The sequence below is a fragment of the Caretta caretta genome, chromosome 2 (assembly GCF_965140235.1).
Source record: "Caretta caretta isolate rCarCar2 chromosome 2, rCarCar1.hap1, whole genome shotgun sequence".
Lineage (NCBI taxonomy): Eukaryota > Metazoa > Chordata > Testudines > Cheloniidae > Caretta > Caretta caretta.
In genome coordinates, this window is record NC_134207.1 from 105442293 (window position 1) to 105468040 (window position 25748).

The 25748-nt window shown below is 42.3% G+C and overlaps 1 protein-coding gene across 1 annotated transcript; it reads left to right on the forward strand.

Annotated features, from left to right (window-relative positions):
• The first annotated feature begins 3197 nt into the window (after positions 1-3197).
• Positions 3198-24079, forward strand: LOC125632221 (glyoxylate/hydroxypyruvate reductase B-like). The gene is given in 6 exon segments (XM_048840049.2): positions 3198-4156; positions 6894-7278; positions 10693-10864; positions 16092-16270; positions 21294-21390; positions 22331-24079. Coding segments are annotated over 6 exon segments (1185 nt in total). The 5' UTR covers positions 3198-3958; the 3' UTR covers positions 22485-24079.
• The last annotated feature ends 1669 nt before the right edge of the window (positions 24080-25748 follow it).

Genomic DNA, 25748 nt, shown 5'->3' on the forward strand with positions numbered 1-25748 from the left:
AGATCGTATACTGGACACTCCTATTTGGTGGCCTCAGAGAGACCTACTCACTGGGCAGCACCCATTCCTGACTCCAGTACCAACATCAAGAGCTGGTTCAGCAGAACCCTGCGAGTCAAGAAATAGAGAAGGAACAACCCCAGCCAGTGGTGGCCTTCTCTTCCTCTTCCCATGACAAGGCAGTCTCAGCAGGGGGCATTTTGCCTTCCCCAGATGACTATAAGGCCCATCAAGAATTGTTAAAGAGAGTTGCCTTTGGCCTGAGCATAACAGGTGGAGGAAGCAAAAGAATCCTCATACTGCCTGGTTGATATTTTGGCCACAGCAGGTCCTTACAGAGTGGCCCTACCTCTCAATGAGGCCACTAGGGACCCCGTTAAAGCACCGTGGTGGACTCCTGCATCTCTCTACCCACTTTTTAAAGGACCAAGTGCAAATATTATGTGCCCTTCCAGGGTTATGAATTCCTTTTCTCCCATTCCCCCTCCCAGGGGTATCCGAGCGCAACCCCCAAATCAAAAGACTCAAAAAAGTTGGACCTGTTTGGCAGGAAAGTTTATTTTACTCGGGGGTGCAACTCAGAATTGCAAACCAGCATGCACTTTGGTGCAGATATGACATTAATGTATGGAATTGAATGCAAAAATGTAAAGACATGGTGCCAGAAGATGCTAGGCAAGAGTTCTCCTTGCTAGTGGATGAAGGAAAATCGATGGTAAGAGCCTTGCTGCAAGCTGTTCCAGATGCAGCTGTCTCAGTGGCCAGATCCATGGCTTTGGCAGTGGAAATGCACAGGAGCTCCTGGTTGCAGCCCTTGGGGCTCCCACAGGCGATCCAACAAACTTTGCAGGACCTGCCATTGGAAGGACCCTCTCTCTTTTCAGAGCAGAGTGACACTAATCGCCATGGGTTCAAGGACGGGGGTCCTAAAGTCACTTGGGTTGTGCACCCTAACCCCTTCCAGGAATCGCTTCAAACTACAGAAGCCCCATAGATATTCTGGTCCAGCTCCTTGACAGCACCTGCAGAGAAAGAATAGTAGGGGTTTTAGGTGTAGGCCGCCTCGTCATCAGTGCCTGCCAAACCTAGACACACAGGGGGTGCTAAGCAGGCACTTTGATGGGCCGCTCAAGAAAGCCACTTCACTGGATGCCAGACCCCATTTTTCCTCTATTTGCAAACTGTCTTTCCCATTTCCTCAGTGCTTGGTCCCAGATCACCACGGATTGTGGAAGTGGGATACACCCTCCAGTTTACTTCTACCCTCCCCTCCTTTTCTCCCTGCCTCCCTTTCAGAGACCTCTCTCACAAAGAGATTCTGGTCCAGGATGTTCAATCTCTCCGTCACGAGGGAGGCATAAGGAAGTTTCCACAAAAAAGGACAAGACATGAGTCATTGGTCAAGGACACTAGTCTGAGGGTACACTACCCATGACAAGAATGTAATTACCACACTTCCTATGTCGATTCTCAAATTATGTGCTTTCAATAAATAAAGCTAGAAGCCATATGAGATAGTACCATGGTTAGAGTAAGAGCCAAAAATAATGAAACAGTCACCATCAGCATGGTGCAATAAGCAGAAGAATAACTGGGTGAATCGAAAACCAGTACAGGCATTATATCAACGAGTATGGTCAGGAATCCTGTGGATTAGTAGGACAGTCTTTACATTACCAAAATTCCCAAATTAATGTTAGCTGAACACAACCAGTCAAATCCAGACTTACAATTGGACACAGTAGGATGCAAAGAACACACCCACGCTCCCTTTCCTCCCGTTCTAGTCTCATGTTGAACCAAGTCCTTCACCAGAGAAAGCTGCACCAGTAGAGAACCATCTGAATTATCTTGCTGGTTTCTTTAATAACAAGCAAAAAAGACAGGTTTAAATCACAGATGACTTTGTTGGTCATTGACCTTGCATTGAAAACCACGAGACCCAGGATAAAGTTATTATTAGCTGTTGCCCTAGTCTACAAAAAGTTATAAAACCCTTTGTGAAAATCATGGGGCACATACAGATTTCAACCAGCTGGATTGCAAGTGAATATCAGTCTCCTCCCTTGTCTCCCAGTGCTCATCGCAACAGCAATCAAGAAGCTAATAAACCCAGAACAAATATGTCCACAAAACTTCCTAATGCCCAGCTCCTGACAGAGTTGCTCCACTTTCTTGGACATCATCAAGGCTTAGTGTACTTGTCAGCAAACAACATAAATTCTGCTCTAAAACCCAGTGGTTTCTGCTTCATTCTAGTCCTGAATTCTGCATGAGCTCTAAGTAAATTAAAACAGTGAGGATTTTACTGAATGAAATGTGAAAATGTTAATGAATGGCAATGAATAATACAACCAGTCTACTAGTGTGTGTATTATATATTTTAATAGTAAATTCAATTTATTTCATGCTACTCCAAAATATTCAGTTTTAATTTTAACAGCAGACATTAAGGTAACTTGAAGTTTAGGAGTGGAGGGGGTTTAAACTCCTAGTTTCTCATGTTAGCTGTAACAAGCTACCTCGCTGCCTGATGCCCCAATATCTGCGATTGCACAAAGGATAGATAAACACCCTGGGTAGATATTTTTCTTCAAATAATCAGCAATTAAATTATTAGCCGTGTTGACATATTAATTGGCATCACTAGGTTTCAGAGTTAAAACAATCATTGATATAGGACAGTCCACATCTGTCTTGGAGTTATTATTTCATTTTGTCTCTCTGCACACTCACACAGATATCACTACATTAGTTTACATACTCAGAAGGTTATCTTTGCAACCATTAGGGCTAGAAGCATTTTTTAAAAAAAGAAATAAAACTTAGATTTTGGAGCACAGTTCTATAATAGTGGACGGATTCTGGATCAGATTCCATTGCCACAAGAATGTGTGTAGCTGCGCACAGAGAACTAAAAACATTCTAACAATATCTGCTATTCCGCGCCCCATAGAATTCAGTTTCAGAAGCAGGGAGGAGGGAAGATGACATTGTTTAGGAAGGCTGCACAGAAAGCCAAAGAGGATGAAGTAGAGACTGGCAGATAGTGTCACTCTATGTGGCAGTTCCTGCTGAAGTGTCCAGAGACTCTCTGATAGAGGGTGGACCTGGCAGAGATGGCTGGCAGTGCTCACAGTCATGTGAATGTACTCAGCCGCAGCCAACTGAAATTTGCACAGGAAGAATATATACTCTAACGCATTAGCTATGTGGGGTTGGATTCAGGCAGAGTAAGGACAGCTATGGGACCTTGGATTAAGGATTAGATCATATGATTGTGTGTCCCTCTGTGTGCTGCAGAGATCTGGAAGTAGTTGTATAAGGAGATTTTGTGTTTAAGCTATTGCCACTGCCAGAAGTGGTAAAACAGAGCTACACCAAGATCAGCGTCAGGAAGAAAGCAATAGAAAGTACCAGGTTATTTCTTATTTATATAATCAGTTTTCGTTTAAAGAATGTCAGTGAAAGAGATTTGTTCTGTTTACTTACATCAGCAGAAAGCAGAGCCGTTAGGAATTCTGCAGGTTTACTTCACTGAATACAAAAACTTCTGTTATACTGTGAGCCTGTTAAAACTCCAGATGCAGTATTGCTAACCCTATTCATTCAAAAATTGTGAGTCAGGCCCCCACCAAAAAAATCATAAGCTTATCTTTAAAAAAATGAAATTTTAAAAAATAATGTTTTGATTATTTTGATTTGCACTGTGCTTCAGCTTTTATGGGTCATGTTTTGAAGCTTTTCTTTGTAGCTGTGAGGGCTAGAAACACTTTCATTTTTCACATAATCAATTGATTTGAGTAGTTGGGGCTTTAAGAAAAATACCAAATATTGCAAGGCTTGTGATAAAATCCTGAGGGTTGGCGACACAGCAGATGATGCTAGTTCAAAATTAAAATAGCCATATCCTTGACAAGTTTACCTTTAACACGCTGGGGTGGACAACTGAAAGATTATGTTTAGCGTTAAAGCATTCTCTTTGGTAGAAGCTATTCAGTTGGCCACTAGCTGCTCAAGGTTGGCTGGTAGACTTATTCATCCAGCTGTTTGTCACGTGCATCACTGGACAAAAAGGAGTATGGATTCCAGGTGGAGCTACAGGACTGGCCCAAACAGCACTGGCAGAGCTGGAATAAGTGCTCCCCAAACCAAGGTTAGTATCGGGGGAGCCTTCTGCTCTGCACAAACGACCCCTAAATATTTTTAATTTATTGACTTTAATATTATTTAAGTACTCAATGGGCTAACAAAACAGAGAGAGACAGTCCTTGCTCCAGGGTTATAGTCAGGCAACAGTTTAGATATATAATACCTCAGATGATGGCTGATATTGTATACTATTGCTCAGAGTATTTTTTGATGTTTTAAAAACCTTTTCTTTATTGGTATTTGTCATATATTTGTCATATATGTCAGTGTCTCATCCAGCTGTCTATCACAAACAGAAAGAAAAGAAGTTGTTCAGTATCTCAGTAAATCTCTCTCCATTCTGCCACTAGTTTACCTCAAAATATTCTCAGGTAACCCCATGATTTCTGACTTCTATCCAGCAAATAATTTATGCACCTGCTTAACTTTATGTACTTTGACTTGTTCCATTCAGTATTTCTCCACTGCTTGGGTAGCTCTTTATACACCAATACGAAGTGTTTGTAAAGCACTGCCAAATCAGAAAGGGGAAGCATTTTGCACACACTTTGCTCTTGTGTCAATGACTCCCCAAAGTGCAGGGGAACAGTGAACTGGACCATTGTGGGTACATGCCTACACTGCAATCAGGAGGTGCGATTGCAACGCATGTATGTAGGCATACTATAAATAGTAGTGTAGCTGCAGCAGCATAGGCAGCTGAATGGGACCATAGGTATGTACTCCTGGGACCATAGGTACATACTCAGGCAGCAAGCTTTGGCTGCTGTGGCTACTCTGCTATTTTTAGCGAGCTAGCTCAATTAGAGCTAGCTCAGATATGCTTGCTTACAGGTGCTGTCCCAGTTGCAGTGTAGACATACCCAGCGTTTATGCACTGTGTTAAGAGTCTGCCTCTACACAAATAGCTTTTCTTACTTCTGCTTATGAACATAGAGAAAGTATTTCTAAAATAAATACAGATATGAGTGTGATTTTGATGAGCAATGTGTTGTAATGAAGGAAGGCTCATACACTAAGATCAAAAAGTGTAATTCAACAGTTTTCTCTTTCATACTAAAAATAGTCATTGAAGAGACTTTATTCTGCATGATGGATCTAACTCAGTGGTTCCCAAACTGGGGTTTGTGAACCCTTGGGGGTTTGTGAAATGTATCAGGGGGTTCTCAGAAAAAAATTCTGTAATAGCAGACAGAGCCGTCCCTAGGGACCTTGGGCGCAGGGGCCCCGGGAGGTGCGGGGCCCGGCAGCCTAAGACCCGTGACCATGACTTCCTGGCAGAATAAGTTTAAGCTTTGTTGTAGTCATGCATTGTTTGCCTGGCCTGCTCAAGACCAGAATACTTGTGGGAGGAACTCTTTATTTGAGTTGGCTTCTTAAATACCTTCATGCTCTTTCACGTCTGGTACTCCTTGATGAAACATGTAGGAGGCTTAATCGAAGTGATATGAGCTACAAAAGTGAAATATTGGAAGAGTGTTACCATTTTCATAATGTAATAAAATTAATAATGTAATGATAAATAATAATGTAATCATAAATAGTGTGTAATAAGCATGTCATAAAAATTATTTTCTAGATCATTGCTTCTATAATTTATGCTCAGGTCAAGGAGAAAATCCCTGAAAATATTCAGCCCCTGCCTCAGTAACACTTAACATGGACTGAGCATGCTCAGTAACACTGCTGAAGCTGGCTGCCCTCACTCTGCTCCCCATCCCCCTATCAGCAAGCATGCGTCGTCTCTGGATACCACTAACCGAAAAGTTTCTGGTGATTGTGCACAGTGCATGCGCACAACCAAGAATGGAATGGGCCATGTGCAACATATCTCAATTAGACCGGCCAATGCCTGACACTGACCAATGCACGGAGGACCTGCCAAGCCTACCCCTCGCCGGCGACCCAGGGGAACCCATGGTGCTGAAACCCTTGGAGGACACCACCCTGACCCAGGCACCCTACAAGGGGGAGTCCGGAAGTAGCTTGGGGGCAGCTGACCCTACTCTGACTGCAGCACTGCCTGGGCTAATGTCAGTGTGTTGGATCCCCACTGACACAGCAGCGGGTCTTAGGCCGCTGCTAGGGCCCCGGGCTGGGACGCAGTGGAGTGGGTTGGCCTGCGTCCCCCCTGCCACCCACCTCCCAGGTGGCAGTCTCCCCCTCCCCCTGGTTGCTAAAGCTAGGGGCCTGGGGTTTGCTGGGGAACTATTTTGCTCAGCCCCTGCCTGAGGGCCTGAGCTTCTGACTGTTTGTTTGCGGCCCCGCTCTGATCCAGGACCTGGGCTTATATTGAACTGCTTGCGGGGCCCAGCCTGAAGGTCTGGGCCATAGACTGGGTATTCCCCAACCCAGCAGAGAGTGTAGTGAGGCTGTGTGGTGCCCCACCACCCCGACGCGGGATGAGCCCCGGCTGAGTTCCCTTACACTGCCCCAATAATAGAGAAACTGGGGATCCCACAGCAGCCAGAGTGACCATTTGGGCTGCTGTGGGCTCATGCTAGGCGGGGTGGGTGTGTCTATGCAAACAAGATCAGCCCTTGAAGTTCTTTTCCACAACTTGTTGCAATTCACCTCCAGATGTCAGGGTAGAGCTCATCCTGACTGCTTAAAGGTATACAAGTTCTCTTCCTGTAGCTGTCACGATTCAAGAAAGCAAAGCAATGATGCAGATCCTGCTGAATGGTTCTTTAAAATGTTTTGACATTATTTAGCAATACTTGTTTTCTTTCCTCTTGCAGATCATGGAACAGCGAGAGCTGCCTGTGCTTTTGGTTAATGAGGTGGGCGGTGTATGTGGTGTGCTGGAAGCTCATGTGGAATTCTTGAAGAAACACTTTCACCTTATCACCATGAAGGAATTTCTCAAAAACAAAAAACATTGAAGCAAAAAGGTCCAAGCTATTTATTTGTGGTGGCACAAACCAATCATTGACCGGGAACTCCTCGAGAGCCTGCCTGACTTGAAGGTGATTGCAAATTCAGGTGCAGGAATGGACCACTTGGATCTGAAACTAATCTCTAGCTTTGGAGTGAAAATGGCTAATGCTCCACATGCTGTTTCCAGCTCCACAGCAGACACTGGAATGGCTTTGCTGCTGGCATCTGCTAGAAGACTGGTGGAAGGTAACATTTATATCTTATGCGTATTTCCAGAAATCATATGAGCTGTATCTCCCACTAACTTGAATTTTCCTAGAACTATTCCCATTGTAATAAACTGTGAATGTTTAAACCACAGAAAATGTATTTGGATGATGAACAATAGCATTTAAAATACTAAAACCTCATTGTCTTTAATAGTAAGGGCTAGTTTGGGATATTGTCTATATGTTTATAACACATCTAGTTGAAACTATGTTGAAAAATCTTTGAGGAAAATGTCAATGGGTTCTGTTTAAGTGATCCCAGTGTCAATTTGTAGTGTATGGCCAGGGCTCGCTGTTCACACTAGAACCTGGATTTCTATGTCCAGAACAAGTGCGGACATAGATTTCATGCCCTTTCCCCACAATGTATTTTCAACACTTAACAATATTTTAAGTTGTCCAATGTTTGGCAGTAAGGGATTTATTTTAGGATGTAATGGCAATATAGTGTTATTGACAAAAAGTAACTAGTGATTTTGGGTACCCTACATGAGAAATTTTAAAGGGCCTGATACACAGACGGCACATGTTTACCACTCTCTGAAAATCAGGCCCCTTTAAAGTGTCTCAAGTTAGGCAGGCAAAATCACTAATCAATTATGAAAATCTGGGCCATTAGTTTTAAACCTTGACCTTTGACCTCCCTTTAAACTATTGTCATATAATGGCAAACCTTCCTCCAGAGCCATAAATATCATGTTTGGTTTAAAAATCCACCACTTCATCACACAAACAAACAAAAAAATTACCATGGTTATCACATGAACCTTCCACATTTTTGTTCAGTACCTGCAGAAGGAGCTCAGAATAACTAATGGCCCTGTGCCCACACCATGGCTAGGCAGTGCTGGTCTAACATTCACATAGAAAAGAGTCTGGACCGGACAGGGGCAGAACTGGAGAGGCTAATGGAATCAGGGGCACAATTTGGGAAGCTGCTGCAAGCTCTCCTCCTCTCTGAGCTTCTGTTCTAGTTTACCTCACCAATTCCCCCTTCATTCCCCAGCAACCTTCAAGCTACCCCAGGATTTCTCCTGGTTGAACTCCCTCTCCCGCATTAACCTGGTTCCCTTTAGCCAGCTCTGCTTCCCAACTCTCCAACCAGTTTCTTAGGGGCTCCAGTGAGACAGGCTGCTGCCCCTGAGACCTGCTTCCACTGCATGGGGAGCAGAGAGACCATGAAGGGGGAGATCAGTGACTTGTTCTCCCTTGTATCACATGGAGCTGCACAGAACATGGCAGCTGTGAGTCTAGCACAGTTGAGATTTTATTTTTAGGCATGACTAGTTGTACTACAGGCTTCACAATGCACAGCTTATGATTTGGGAGAGTTGGGAATGTCTGAGAAGGTGGATTTTAGTAACAAGACTCTATGGCCCTGTTGGCAGGCTAGCAAGCAGCATGTGTGACAGTCATTATTTTCTGTTTCAGAGTAACAGCCGTGTTAGTCTGTATTCGCAAAAAGAAAAGGAGTGCTTGTGGCACCTTAGAGACTAACCAATTTATTTGAGCATGAGCTTTCGTGAGCTACAGCATCCGATGAAGTGAGCTGTAGCTCACGAAAGCTCATGCTCAAATAAATTGGTTAGTCTCTAAGGTGCCACAAGCACTCCTTTTCTTTTCTGTGTTCTGCAAATAAAGATAACTTTTGTTTACTCTATAACCAGCATTAGCGGTTAATTGACAATCTAGGATTCTTTAGGTAAATTACTGACAAATGTTCTCAAAGAAAATAAATCTCCTTTCCAGGGAGAGCAGGAGAGGTGAACATGATAAGCTGTTCTTGTTTTAAATAACAACATAAACATCCAATATTATTCTCCATTAATAACACTAAACCCTGCATTATTACTATTGTGAACTATAGTATTCTGACCAGGGCTGTAGAATAGTGTCAGGAGGGCAAGTAAGGTGGTACCCTCCAAGTACACAGTACCGGCAAGTGAGTTTTAGCTGATACGGGGTATCGGAAAGACTTGGGGCTAGCCCCTCCCTCTGGGGGGTGGGGTGGGATTGCGCTCTGCTCCTTAAAGGTGCAGAACGCAGCTAGGGAGCGCATGGGGGTGGAAGGTGTTTAAACGGTGTTTTTGATTCTGTTTCTCCCCATTGGTCTGAATTGTCCATGACATCCATACTGCATCACATCAAGTCCAAATCATCAGAGGAATGCCTCTGCTTGCACTGACCAGAGGATGTTTGGATTCTGATGTCAGCCCAGTTCTGCAGCCTGACAGGAATCAGGTGTTGTCCCCAGTGTACACAGAATTCTTCTTTGAAGCCAAACTAGTCTAACATGCATTTTGTTAACTGGAACTGGAGCAGCAAAACAAAGAAAACAAATGCCTCATTTTCCAGCTTTGTGGGTGAGAGAACTATAAGTGAATATTATTATACTGATGGCCGTACGCCAGCTCCCTCAGGAATCTGCCAAGAAGTTTGCTGAAAATATGTTCCTCATCTTAGCAACAGAGCTAAGTCTTATCACACATCTGCCCACCTTTATTTGAATGAAGCTCCTTCTGATCTGACAGCTCAGGCATTGTCAGTTTCATCCAGAACAATTTACAAACTTGGAACCGAATCCTGTAAACCCTTAATCATTTGATCAGTCCCATTCAATGGGACTATCTGTATGACTGTGGACCACTGTCGTGGACTGGTAAGAGTTTCAGGAGTCTGTCCCTATAAAGGAAGTTGAATCCCCCATTGAAATGCAATGTTTGGGTACAATACCATAAAGCAGTTTAGGATACAGTTCTATTTAAAATTTGTCTTTTAACAAGTCATACCTATGCTGAACTGGCTCCTCACCCAACTTCCAGATTCCATATAAACAGACTGAATACTACACATTCGGGGGGAACATGAGTAGTTAAGTATGTTGATGTTTCTACATACAAACGGGGGTGCCTGAGGGGACGGGAAGAGCATGGGGCCCCCGGGCTGGGGGCGGGGCATGGAGGAGTCACATGGAGTGTCATGTGGGGAGGTCACATGCCCCCCCTTGTGTCCCTCCCATGAATGCAATACCAGCAAGAAATTATTCCTACTTGCACCACCGTGTCTGTGTAGTACTTTTTTTGCAAGGGTATATGCAGGTCAAAGTCTGGGAGAGACTTCCTAAGGGGCAAGAGTCTTTCTGTATTAACTGGAGAATCAATAGCACAGGGTGTAGGTTCCCAACATAACAGGGAAAGCCGATATTTTCAAGATTCAAATAGGATACTTGGAAGGGGGAAAAAAGAGCAAAGCCCATTAAAACAGTGTCTTTCCATTCTTAATAATTATTATTTACCATTTATGTTGTAGTAATGCCTAAAGGCCACATTCTAGCATTTTGTTGCACTATCTTGAAACAAATCAATTTCTCATTCAGTATTTTTCATTTTAGGCTGTCAGATGGCAGTTTCCCCAGACACTGAGTGTTTTGCTGCTGACTGGCTGGGAGATGAAGTCACCGGAGCTACTCTTGGTATCATTGGAATGGGCAGAATTGGGTATAAGATTGCATTGAGGGCCAAAGCTTTTGAAATGAAAATTCTGTATCACAACAGGAACCAGAGGTAAAAATAAACTTGATCCCCATCAAAGCAGAATATATTTTTCACTTCTTTATAATTATATAGTTAATTTTTTAAAAATATCCCCACCCTTTTCTAGGAAGTGTGCAGTTGTGGTATTTCCATTTAGCGAGAATGTATGATCCTGTGGTTATAGCAAAGAATTGCGATGTAAGGGGGAGATGCCAAGATTTTCAAAAATGATTGATTGCTTTAAGTCAGGCTCCTAAAACCATGTTTAAACACCTAAATGTGGACTTGGACATTTTTTTAAATCTTGGCTTTGTTGGTAGCTTGCTGCAGAGGTGGCCAGCAGAATTAAAATGGAGGCCTGAAAGCTTTTTCCCAATTTTTTTATGCTGATTTTTTTTTAATTGGAAATTCTGGTCTTATTTCCTTGAAATTTTGTGGATGACAGACAAATAGGAGGATTATGGCATTACAAGAAAAGGAAAGCTGAATAACTGAGAGGGGATTACATTTTTAGTCAGTCTGTTTAAAACTCTTTTGGTGAAATCCTCGTCCCATTGACATCAGTGAGAATGTTGCTATTGATTTCAGCGAGGTCAGGATTTCACATGGGAGGAAGGAGATCTTTGTTATTAAAATTCAGCACTTCTGCCCCGTTAGCTACAGAATGAGAATGCACAACACACATTTGAGACCCTAAGGTCTTGTCTACACTGGGATTTCAGCCATCAGTGGCCAGCAGCTGGCATAGCTGTTCCTGTGCAAACACGTAGTGTATTTGTGGTATAGCAGCAGTGCTGTTATAAGCCATGATTTTCACCACTGCAGCTTTACCCCTGTTTGAAACTGGGGTAAGCTGCACTGGTGCAAATTGTGCCTTGTGGTGGTTTTGCCTGCTTATCATAGGGGTTTGCAGCAGTACAGCTACGCTAGGCCACAGATTACTTGTAACTGAGGCAAATCCCAATGTAGACGAGGCCACAGTCTTCCAACAATACCAGAGAAGACCATGTGTGATATTCCTAATATTTCTGAAGTAAAAAAACCAAGCAGAAAAAATGACTGGAAAAAAAAACACCTTGTAGGCCTCCTGTTATATATCTAAAGAGCCAAAAAAAGGCACAGACCCATTTTTTAATTTCCTCTGCAGATCACTGTTAACTTTGTGCTACCAATTTGGATTTTATTTACCTACCCAGGTTGTTGTGAAGCTTAGTTCTTGTTTGTAAAGCAATTTGGGATCCTTAGATGGAAGATGCAATAGAAGTGAAAAATATTGTTATTCTGAAGTACCTTTAAAATTATTTTAATTTTATCAAAGGGTGAAATATGTGTATTCAAGTAGTATATGTTTGTATTGGGTGAGACCCAAATAAACATCCTGAAAACTTTAGTGCAGTTTTGTTCAACGCCTGTCTCATTTGCTCCCTGGTTGTTGATTTAGGCAGCAGGAGAAATTTAATTTATGTGTTAGAAAAAACACATGATTAACTGTGACACCGCAGTTACAGGGTTTGGTCCCTGCCCAAGAATGTCTTTTTATAGCATACATTTTTATCTGACTCTTTAATTCTTCCTTCTTCATTTTCACTCACCAGTGTAAGGAGAAGTTTTTCAAAAGCACCTAGTGGATTTAGGAGTACAAATCCCACTGAAAGTCAATGGGACTCGTGTTCCTGACTTTCACAGGTACTTATGAAAAGCTATCCTTTAGTTCCCAAACTACAACTGGGAAAGTTTATAAAGAGTAGGATTGATGGTCATATAATAGTTCTGGTTTCAGAGTAACAGCCGTGTTAGTCTGTATTCGCAAAAAGAAAAGGAGTACTTGTGGCACCTTAGAGACTAACCAATTTATTTGAGCATGAGCTTTCGTGAGCTACAACTCACTTCATCGGATGCATGCTGTGGAAACTGCAGAAGACATTATATACACAGAGACCATAAAAACAATACCTCCTCCCACCCCACTTTCCTGCTGGTAATAGCTTATCTAAAGTGATCATCAAGTTGGGCCATTTCCAGCACAAATCCAGGTTTTCTCACCCTCCGCCCCCCCCCCCCCCCCACAAACTCACTCTCCTGCTGGTAATAGCCCATCCAAAGTGACCACTCTCTTTAAAATGTGTATGATAATCAAGGTGGGCCATTTCCAGCACAAATCCAGGTTTTCTCACCCCCCCCCACCCCCCTCCAAAAACCACACACAGAAACTCACTCTCCTGCTGGTAATAGCTTATCCAAAGCGACCACTCTCCCTACAATGTGCATGATAATCAAGGTGGGCCATTTCCAGCACAAATCCAGGTTTTCTCACCCCCCCACCCCCATACACACACAAACTCACTCTCCTGCTGGCAATAGTTCATCCAAAGTGACCACTCTCCCTACAATGTGCATGATAATCAAGGTGGGCCATTTCCAGCATAAATCCAAGTTTAACCAGAACGTCGGGGGGGGGGGGGGGGGAGGGTTAGAAAAAAACAAGGGGAAATAGGCTACCTTGCATAATGACTTAGCCACTCCCAGTCTCTATTTAAGCCTAAATTAATAGTATCCAATTTGCAAATGAATTCCAATTCAGCAGTTTCTCGCTGGAGTCTGGATTTGAAGTTTTTTTGTTGTAAGATAGCGACCTTCATGTCTGTGATTGCGTGACCAGAGAGATTGAAGTGTTCTCCGACTGGTTTATGAATGTTATAATTCTTGACATCTGATTTGTGTCCATTTATTCTTTTACGTAGAGACTGTCCAGTTTGACCAATGTACATGGCAGAGGGGCATTGCTGGCACATGATGGCATATATCACATTGGTGGATGTGCAGGTGAACGAGCCTCTGATAGTGTGGCTGATGTTATTAGGCCCTTTGATGGTGTCCCCTGAATAGATATGTGGGCACAGTTGGCAACGAGCTTTATTGCAAGGATAGGTTCCTGGGTTAGTGGTTCTGTTGTGTGGTATGTGGTTGTTGGTGAGTATTTGCTTCAGGTTGGGGGGCTGTCTGTAGGCAAGGACTGGCCTGTCTCCCAAGATTTGTGAGAGTGTTGGGTTATCCTTCAGGATAGGTTGTAGATCCTTAATAATGCGTTGGAGGGGTTTTAGTTGGGGGCTGAAGGTGACGGCTAGTGGCGTTCTGTTATTTTCTTTGTTAGGCCTGCCCTGTAGTAGGTGACTTCTGGGAACTCTTCTGGCTCTATCAATCTGTTTCTTCACTTCCGCAGGTGGGTATTGTAGTTGTAAGAAAGCTTGACAGAGATCTTGTAGGTGTTTGTCTCTGTCTGAGGGGTTGGAGCAAATGCGGTTGTATCGCAGAGCTTGGCTGTAGACGATGGATTGTGTGGTGTGGTCAGGGTGAAAGCTGGAGGCATGCAGGTAGGAATAGCGGTCAGTAGGTTTCCAGTATAGGGTGGTGTTTATGTGGCCATTGTTTATTAGCACTGTAGTGTCCAGGAAGTGGATCTCTTGTGTGGACTGGACCAGGCTGAGGTTGGTGGTGGGATGGAAATTGTTGAAATCATGGTGGAATTCCTCAAGGGCTTCTTTTCCATGGGTCCAGATGATGAAGATGTCATCAATATAGCGCAAGTAGAGTAGGGGCTTTAGGGGACGAGAGCTGAGGAAGCTTTGTTTTAAGTCAGCCATAAAAATGTTGGCATACTGTGGGGCCATGCGGGTACCCATAGCAGTGCCGCTGATCTGAAGGTATACATTGTCCCCAAATGTAAAATAGTTATGGGTAAGGACAAAGTCACAAAATTCAGCCACCAGGTTAGCCGTGACATTCACCTGCACATCCACCAATGTGATATATGCCATCATGTGCCAGCAATGCCCCTCTGCCATGTACATTGATCAAACTGGACAGTCTCTACGTAAAAGAATAAATGGACACAAATCAGATGTCAAGAATTATAACATTCATAAACCAGTCGGAGAACACTTCAATCTCTCTGGTCACGCAATCACAGACATGAAGGTCGCTATCTTACAACAAAAAAACTTCAAATCCAGACTCCAGCGAGAAACTGCTGAATTGGAATTCATTTGCAAATTGGATACTATTAATTTAGGCTTAAATAGAGACTGGGAGTGGCTAAGTCATTATGCAAGGTAGCCTATTTCCCCTTGTTTTTTTCTAACCCTCCCCTTCCCCCCCGACGTTCTGGTTAAACTTGGATTTATGCTGGAAATGGCCCACCTTGATTATCATGCACATTGTAAGGAGAGTGGTCAGTTTGGATGAACTATTGCCAGCAGGAGAGTGAGTTTGTGTATGGGGGTGGGGGGGGGGGTGAGAAAACCTGGATTTGTGCTGGAAATGGCCCACCTTGATTTTCATACACATTGTGAGGAGAGTGGTCACTTTGGATAAGCTATTACCAGCAGGAGAGTGAGTTTGTGTGTGTGGTTTTTGGAGGGGGGTGGGGGAGTGAGAAAACCTGGATTTGTGCTGGAAATGGCCCACCTTGATTATCATACACATTTTAAAGAGAGTGGTCACTTTGGATGGGCTATTACCAGCAGGAGAGTGAGTTTGTGTGTGTGTGGGGGGGGGGGGGGGCGGAGGGTGAGAAAACCTGGATTTGTGCTGGAAATGGCCCAACTTGATGATCACTTTAGATAAGCTATTACCAGCAGGAGAGTGGGGTGGGAGGAGGTATTGTTTTTATGGTCTCTGGGTATATAATGTCTTCTGCAGTTTCCACAGTATGCATCCGATGAAGTGAGCTGTAGCTCACGAAAGCTCATGCTCAAATAAATTGGTTAGTCTCTAAGGTGCCACAAGTACTCCTTTTCTTTTTGATAATAGTTCTGCATTGTCAAAAGTTTAAACTAAAAATATCTCTATATCTGAATCATGGAGCATCACTTGCCCAAGGAACTCGTTTGCCAATTCCATCCTTCATAAAAAGAGCTTTATTTAAGGATGGTCAAGAAATCAGGACCACTCATAATGCACACATGCCACTGAAAATACACCTAGGAGACAGACTTCCTTTACCTCTGCTTTGCCACAAGTTTCACCTTCCTGAGGAAATTAAGTCTACAAGTGGCTGTCAAATCCATTCCCCCTTTGCGACTGTGCACTCTGCTGAAAGTGCATCACTGGTCAATTTGGTTACCAGTGATCCTGGGGAGATACTTTCCTAGTTGTAGTTTGGGAGCTAAAGTACCATTGGGAGTAACATAAGGTAGGAATGTAACATTTCCATGACCAAGACTGCCTCTAATGCAACATGATTCTTATTTCTCATCAGAACTGAGGAAGAAGAACGGGCTGTTGGTGCTACTTATTGTCCAAAGATAGAAGACTTGCTCCAGCAGTCAGATTTCGTGATGCTGGTTGTGAGCCTGACACCGCAGACATGTAAACTGATTGGGAAAAAGGAGTTAGAACTGATGAAACCCACTGCTACTCTCATTAACATCAGCAGAGGTAGGGTACAGTATAATGGTCTGACTGCACAACCCCTGTCTTCCAGAGTGTAGTACCAAATTGCACTGGGCAGTATAACTAGTGTACCAAGGACCCCCTGGTTCTAGAGGGTACGTCTACATAGCAATGTAAGCCCAGGCCTAACAGAACTCGAGTTAGCAGAACCTGGGTTTGTTAATTTAGGGCTCGAGAATTTACACTGATTTGTAACCCCAGACTAAGAATTGTTCAACTCTGGGGCTCAACCTGGGGTTCCAGCGTCTACACTGAATTATATGGTTCCAAATCCAACCACCCATATCCCAGACTTCCTAGCACCCTCCCAAAATCTGGCTGCTCTAGCTCTTTGTTCGTGGTGCAGTGTAGGAAAACTTGTCTGTCCACCAAACTTGACTGTCCAGAGGATCAAGAAAGCCTGAGATTGTGGGATACTTTTGGCAGACTCCCAGAGCACAAGTCCAGTGGGATTGCATCTATACTGCAAAGCAATAGGCCTTGACCCATGGGTCACAGCTTCACTCAGGCTCGGACCCTCCATCCCAATGGTGTCCTGGGACCCTGGATCTGAGCCATGGGTTAACTTGATTTGTGTGTAGAGAGAAGGTCGGTTAAGCTTGAGCCTGAGTTCAAACCTTGGGCTTACACTCTGGATATTATAAGGATAACAGAAACATGGTGGAATAGTAGTCATGATGGGGCTACAGCTATTGAAGGGTATGTGCTGTTTAGGAAAGACAGAAATAAAGGTAAAGGTGGTGGAGTAGCATTGTATATCAATGATGAGATTGAATGTAAAGAAATAAGAAGCGATGGAATGGATAAGACAGAGTCCGTCTGAGCATAAATCACATTGGGGAAGAAAACTACTAGAGTCTCCACTGGGATAGTGCCTGGGGTGTGCTATAGGCCGCCGGGATCTAATTTGGATATGGATAGAGCCATCTGTAATGTTTTTAATGAAGTAAATACTAATGGAAACTGCGTGATCATGGGAGATTTTAACTTCCCAGATATAGACTGGAGGACAAGTGCTAGTAATAATAATAGGGCTCAGATTTTCCTAGATGCGATAGCTGATGGATTCCTTCATCAAGTAGTTGCTGAACCGACTAGAGGGGATGCCATTTTAGATTTGGTTTTGGTGAGTAGTGAGGACCTCATAGAAGAAATGGTTGTAGGGGACAACCTTGGTTGAAGTGATCATGAGCTAATTCAGTTCAAACTGAACGGAAGGATTAACAAAAATAAATCTGTGACTAGGGTTTTTGATTTCAAAAGGGCTGACTTTCAAAAATTAAGGAAATTAGTTAGGGAAGTGGATTGGACTAAAGAACTTAAGGATCGAAAGGCAAAGGAGGCCTGGGATTACTTTAAGTCAAAGCTGCAGAAGCTATCGGAAGCCTGCATCCCAAGAAAGGGGAAAAAATTCATAGGCAGGAGTTGTAGACCAAGCTGGATGAGCAAGCATCTCAGAGAGGTGATTAAGAAAAAGCAGAAAGCATACAGGGAGTGGAAGATGGGAGGGATCAGCAAGGAAAGCTACCTTATTGAGGTCAGAACATATAGGGATAAAGTGAGAAAGGCTAAAAGTCAAGTAGAGTTGGACCTTGCAAAGGGAATTAAAACCAATAGTAAAAGGTTCTGTAGCCATATAAAGAAGAAGAAAACAAAGAAAGAAGAAGTGGGACCGCTAAACACTGAGGATGGAGTGGAGGTTAAGGATAATCTAGGCATGGCCCAATATCTAAACAAATACTTTGCCTCAGTCTTTAATGAGGCTAATGAGGATCTTAGGGATAATGGTAGTATGACAAATGGGAATGAGGATATGGAGGTAGATATTACCATATCTGAGGTAAAAGCGAAACTCAAACAGCTTAATGGGACTAAATCAGGGGGCCCAGATAATCTTCATCCAAGAATATTAAAGGAATTGGCACATGAAATTGCAAGCCCGTTAGCAAGAATTTTTAATGAATCTGTAAACTCAGGGGTTGTACCGTATGGTTGGAGGATTGCTAACATAGTTCCTATTTTTAAGAAAGGAAAAAAAAGTGATCCGGGTAACTACAGGCCTGTTAGTTTGACATCTGTAGTATGCAAGGTCTTGGAAAAATTTTTGAAGGAGAAAGTAGTTAAGAATATTGAGGTCAATGGTAAATGGGACAAAATACAACATGGTTTTACAAAAGGTAGATCGTGTCAATCCAACCTGATCTCCTGCTTTGAGAAAGTAACAGATTTTTTAGATAAAGGAAACACAGTGGATCTAAATTACCTAGATTTCAGTAAGGCGTTTGATACAGTGCCACACGGGGAATTATTAGTTAAATTGGAAAAGATGAGGATCAATATGAAAATTGAAAGGTGGATAAGGAATTGGTTAAAAGGGAGACTACAGCGGGTCATACTGAAAGGTGAACTGTCAGGCTGGAGGGAAGTTACCAGTGGAGTTTCTCAGGGATCAGTTTTGGGACCAATCTTATTTAATCTTTTTATTACTGACCTCGGCACAAAAAGTGGGAGTGTGCTAATAAAGTTTGCGGATGATACAAAGCTGGGAGGTATTGCCAATTTAGAGAAGGACCGGGATATCATACAGGAGGATCTGGATGACCTTGTAAACTGGAGTAATAGTAATAGGATGAAATTTAATAGTGAAAAGTGTAAGGTCATACATTTAGGGATTAATAACAAGAATTTTAGTTATAAGCTGGGGATGCATCAATTAGAAGTAACGGAGGAGGAGAAGGACCTTGGAGTATTGGTTGACCACAGGATGACTATGAGTTGCCAATGTGATATGGCCGTGAAAAAAGCTAATGCGGTCTTGGGATGCATCAGGCGAGGTATTTCCAGTAGAGATAAGGAGGTGTTAGTGCCGTTATACAAGGCATGGTAAGACCTCACTTGGAATACTGTGTGCAGTTCTGGTCTCCCAGGTTTAAGAAGGATGAATTCAAACTGGAACAGGTACAGAGAAGGGCTACTAGGATGATCCGAGGAATGGAAAACCTGTCTTATGAAGGGAGACTCAAAGAGCTTGGCTTATTTAGCCTAAGCAAAAGAAGGTTGAGGGGAGATATGATTGCTCTCTATAAATATATCAGAGGGATAAATATCGGAGAGGGAGAGGAATTATTTAAGCTCAGTACCAATGTGGACACAAGAACAAATGGATATAAACTGGCCATCGGGAAGTTTAGACTTGAAATTAGATGAAGGTTTCTAACCATCAGAGGAGTAAAGTTCTGGAATAGCCTTCCAAGGGAAGCAGTGGGGGCAAAAGACCTGTCTGGCAAGATTAAACTCGATAAGTTTATGGAGGAGGGGGTATGATCGGATAACATGATTTTGGCAATTAATTGATCTTTAACTATTCATGGTAAATAGGCCAAATGGCCTGTAATGGGATGTTAGATGGGGTGGGATCTGAGTTGCTGCAGAGAATTCTTTCCTGGGTATCCGGCTGGTGAATCTTGCCCATATGCTCAGGGTTCAGCTGATCGCCATATTTGGGGTCGGGAAGGAATTTTCCTCCAGGGCAGACTGGAAGAGTCCCTGTGGGTTTTTAATCTTCCTCTGTAGCATGGGGCATGGGTCACTTGCTGGAGGATTCTCTGCACCTTGAAGTCTTTAGACCATGATTTGAGGACTTCAATAGCTCAGACATAGGTGAGAGGTTTATCGCAGGAGTGGGTGGGTGAGATTCTGTGGCCTGCATTGTGCAGGAGGTCAGACTAGATGATCATAATGGTCCCTTCTGACCTTAATATCTATGAATCTATGAATCTAGAGGCTTTACCCCAACTCTCCAGGGGGCTGACTGGGTTCAAATGAAGAACTTTTGGTTTGTATGTGTTGGGGAATGAGAAAGAGCAGAGACGTTGGGAACTGGGATGGGACTGTCCATTTGAGGGTGGTGGCTGGCTAGGGAAGCTGTAAGAACTAACTGGAATGGTGGATGACACTGCTGCTGGGATTGAAGCTATCATGACCTTAAGTAACGGCTTTCTGGATGTCTCTCTCTCTTTCTCTCTCTCTCCTCCCGCCCTCCCCCTGGGTAGAATTTTTTCAAATGTTTGATAAAACTTCATTTGGCTGTTTTTGTTTTTTCTTTGAAGTGACTGAAAATGTTCTCCCTTAAAAAAACCCAAAAGATTGTCAGATGCTCTTTTACACCCTGATAATTCACATTAGATTCAAATATGCAAATGTGTCATGTGTGTAGTCCTCAATGAATCATATGAGTTGATTGATGTATACAATTGTTATGAACTGGGCAGTATTCAATTTGTTATGTTCTTATCTACTCATTTCCTTACGTTTAAGTGCTTGGGTATTGAAGATGATGTGGTGACAACAGTGTTCTTACCTAGAAACCTTAGCAGCTTTTTACAATGAAGTTTCTAAAATATATTACAGTATTTAAATGTATGCATTGTAATACTATAGATGTATATATTCTGTTAGCTATATACAATAAAACAAACTGTTATATATGTATGTGCCATGGGGATAGTTACTGTTGCTGTAGTAACCAGAATTTAGAATTTCTTGACTCTGGTCCATGACTCTCTTAACCATAACACCACTCATCTTCTGCATTTACATGGTAAACTTATCTCACTGCTTTGTTTAAAATTAGAGCCTCAAATTCTGGCCCTCTCTCTACATGTGTCTCCCAAAGTAAGAGCAAATTAACAATTTGAAAATGTTAACTGTTTTGTGTAAAATGACTAACAACATTTACCCACTTCATTGGGTTGTTTGGAGGTTTGGTTAATGTTTCCAAAGCACTTTGAAGAGGAAAAACAGTACATAAAATGTAAAATAATTGTGTTAACCATTTAAACACGAGTTCTTGTGTTTGAGCTGTAAATCCATTTGTATTTAATTTTTAATATTAAAATCTCTTTTCTAAATTAACAAATAATGAAGTTTTCCCTTTATTCTTTGTTTTTCTTTATCCTGACGTTATCTGAACATGGCATTAAGAAAGTACACTGTTATTTCAACCCAGGTCCAGTGGTAGACCAAGATGCACTGGTGGAAGCTCTTCAGACTGGTGTTATCAAGGCTGCGGCTTTGGATGTCACTTACTCCGAACCACTTCCCAGGTACACAGCCGTGTGTATTTATCAAAAAATATTTAAAATCACAGAGAACAAGAAATAAGGACCAAAAAAGGCACAGCAGATGGGGATTTGGTGGAGGTTGGAGATTGGCACGGATGGCTGCCCTCTGTCTCTGAATTTAGCATGCTGTCATGTTATGCACTATGACTGGGAACACGCTGGAATGCATAGTCTGGTCAATTCAAACACCCAAGGCAGTAAATAGCAGGAGGGCGGTACATTTGCCAAGCTAAGTCCTTTGGCCAATGCCTACCACAGAATCACAGCATGCAGCAGCGGCAGCTGTGGTTCCAAATTCTTTACCTGAAGGGAGAAAATACCAGTCCCAGGGCAACAGAAATGATGGTGAGGGGTAGACACTGTATGAGCCACCACTGCTCAGACTACCTCTCAGAAGCCTCACTTCTCCCCTTCCCTGTAGGTCTTGTCTCCTCAGTACAGCGTTGTTTATTTTACTGATGTTTTGCAGGTCTCTCGGTCATGGATGCTCTTTAACTTCTACAAAAATAAAGTTGCTAGGAACTACGCCTCATGGAATGAATTGTCCCATTTGACTTTAGAGCACTAAGCAAGTGGGCAGGAATGTCAACTATCTGAGTCATGGAGATAAAGTCCATGGCATCACATAGGGTCAATCCTTCCCCCCAATATGTGGCACAGATTGCTGCCTATCGCAGAAAATCAGTTTCTGTGCTTCCACGAAGGAATGATATAAAACCTTAAAACACTCCATCAGCGCCCAAAACAAACTGAACTCGATTCACAAAGCTCTTAAGCAGACACTTACATTAATGAGATTGAACAAGTGCATACATTTAAGAACCATGCTTAAGGGCTTTGCTGAAGCAGGGCCTTTATTAGTTAGGATAATGCCAGTAGCCATCTTAACCACACCTGGCTTTTTTTATTCCTTTTTTTGCAGAGATCATCCATTATTAAAACTAAAGAACATTCTCATAACTCCTCACCTTGGCATTAAAACAGACAAGGCCATTTGCATGACAACAGAGGAAGCAGTTGCAAATATATTGGCAGCTCTTAATGGTCTCCCTATCCCCAATGAAGTGTTTCCCTAGCTGATATATTAAAGGACACAGCTATAAAAGAACATTATTCTACAACTCTCCTTACAGGAATGAAGACTTGTTATTATATATGTGTGAAACCTTTGAATTGAACCTCAACCTTAGCCTTGATTTTGGTTTGCAAATAAATAATAATAGCTCTCTTATATTGCATTTTTCATCAGTAGATCACAAAGTACACTCTACAATTGAGGTCAGTATCGTTACTCCTATTTTACAGATTGGGAAACTGAGGCACAGAGAGAGGAAATGACTTGCCCAAGGTCACCCAGCAAGCCAACGGCAGAGCCAGGAACGGAATGCAGATCTCCTCAGTCCCAGTCTAGTGTTCTATCCTCTTGTCCAAATGTAGATCCAACTGTAAATGGTTTCCATATCTTATTGTTCACTTTGTACTTTGTCACAGCTGGACACAAGCTAAATGGATCTGTGAAAACATTTACTGCTGCTGATCGTTGGTGTGTTTATAGTTCTAACAATGTTCTTTAGGGGAGATTAAATAGGGTACTCCCATAATATTTTCCAATATGTTAATTAGCTTACTTCCAAGTCTGGTGAATATGCCTGACCTTGTTGAAACCCCACCTAGTCTATCATTTTGCAGTGGCTTTTTAATATAGAAAAACAAGTTTATTCAAATCCAAGCTTTTATATATTTTAGAGCCATCAAAATATGTACTCTAGTAAACTTCAGTAGCCATTTTAAGGTGATATTATACAAGATAAAATTTCCCAAATTATGCCAGTCTCAGAGACTTTAAGAAATAGTATTTCCATAGACGAGAAAGGCAATTAATGTCTTTCAAAGGGGAAATACAGCTGGCTTTGATGGGTTTCGCACTGAATTTTGTATGTCAGTTCTTAAAGAAAATGTTTTATGAAGGCTTGCAAGAAGAAATGACTCCCATCCACACTAGCTGAGGCCTAAATAATACTTACTCATAAAACAGGAAAAGACCCTTCATTACATGTCTTCTACCTACCAATAGCCATACTTAATAAAGATATGAAAATATTGGCCAATACCCTCATGCTAGGATTAGGGAGATATCTCTCATAATTCAATATTGTCCATAATTAATTAACACAGATAGAGGCTTTGTGCTCATCTACAGATTGTCCAGTAATCTCAGAAGAGTTTTTTTATTTAATTCATTATTCCAGTGTCACCAAAACCCTCACCCATATAATATCTATGGAGACATAAAAGCCCTTTGCGTAGACAAGCCTTCTTTTTAGGTATTAAATCAGTTTGACCTTGGCAAAATGTTGATTACAATTCTGAGCCCCAAAAAACCACAGTGCTGATTATTACTAAAAATCAGCTCCTTCTGCCTCGTTTAAAGACAACAGCTAGAGATATCTCCGCTCCCCAGTGCTGTTTTTTCTTGTTATGGAACCTCTCGTAGAGATGTTTAGAAGCAGTAAACAAATAAATGTATACAAATTGGCAAGATAGAGGAAGAAGTTGCGCTGTATACAGCTGATTTGCTGACTTTTGTTGTACTCAAGATGTCTAGTCCACGCCTGCTTTATGAGACGCTTGCAAAAGTATAAAGAAAAGGAGTACTTGTGGCACCTTAGAGACTAACCAATTTATTTGAGCATGAAAGCTCATGCTCAAATAAATTGGTTAGTCTCTAAGGTGCCACAAGTACTCCTTTTCTTTTTGCGAATACAGACTAACACGGCTGTTCCTCTGAAACCTGCAAAAGTATAGTAAACTATCTGGTTACAAATTAAGATCTCCGAAACCTCTGATGTCCTGCTGTGTAAGGGAGCCACATAGGAAGTCTTCATTTAAACAAGTTCCATCATGAATAAAATATCTTACAGTGCAAGTCCCTTCAAACCTCAAAAATGGATCCAGGATACATATCACCACTTAATCCATTCAACCAGGACTTACTCAGGCAGGCTAATTATCAGCAACAGCAGTGGGAAGGAGAGTCATCTTCAAGATGAAATTTCCACTGTGTTTGGAATACCAGATGTACTCATATAAATTTACCATCCTGATAAATGTTGGGTTAAGGCCTACGTAACTGGGGGTAGCATACTTTGGGATCTTTCACCACAAGATCTGACACTCTGCCTCCAGGGATAAATCTGGGCAATAGGATTCCAGCTTTTATAAAAAGAGAAAAACCCCAACAACTTGTTTTGAGTACTTTGACACTCTGTACCTCAAAGCAGCTCCCTAGACCCCCATATTCACCCCATATAATTATGATATATTTCATATAAAGCATGCCATGTTCTTACATGAATGCCATGTTCATAAGAGAAATCATGATCTGCTGAAATCCATTGTTCTGTCCAAATATGTATATCATTAGGGTGTATGAAGTTATGAGATTTTGCTGTATGGTTGTTACTGAGATGTGTTGTAAGTCTGAGAGTCTCTAATGCTAATTCTGCAGTGACAAGGACAAGGGACATAACCAACACTTGTGCGGGTGTTGAACGATCATCACCAGTCATTGACTAGCAGGGGAATAGTAAACAAGGGATTTACAATTCAATGACAGTTGTGCAAACACCACACAATGGGGACTGCTCAACTCTGTGATTCACCAAGGCTCACCTGGGCCTGTGTCTTCCAGGCACATGGACTGAGGATATAAAATAGCGGACAGTGGCATCATGATAGGGCTTTTCTCCTCCCCCACCTATGCTGGAAGCAACAAAAATGCTGGGAAGACAAAGACTTTAGCTGAGGAGACTGGTCCCAGGCTTAGAAGGGGAAGCCTGTGTATTAAGAACTGAAACATCCAGTGGGGTGAGAAAACACTAGATCTAAACACTGTCTAGTGTAACAAGCTTTAAGATTTAGACTGCGCTCTTACCTTTTATTTTCTTTGGTAACTATCTCTGACCTTTTATGCATACCACTTATAACCACTTAAAATCTATCTGTAGTTAATAAATCTGTTTTATGTTTTACCTAAAACAGTGTGCTTTGGTTGAATTGTTTGGGAAATCTCAATTCAGGTTACAAAGGCCTGTGTGTGTTGAGGGAGAGGCGGACTGGGTTATAAACTTATACTGGTCAGGCTTCTGACCAGGGCAAAAGGGTATAGTCTGAGGTGCAAGGTTGGAGGTTTGGCAGATTTACTGGTGCCTTCCTCTGCGTGATTTCATGAGTGGCTCTGGGAGCATTCATGCAATTTAGCTGGGTGTGTTGCTCCATGTGTTGTTGTGCTGAGTGATAACAGCACCTGGAGGGATTTGCTGCTTGTAACTAGCAAAGCA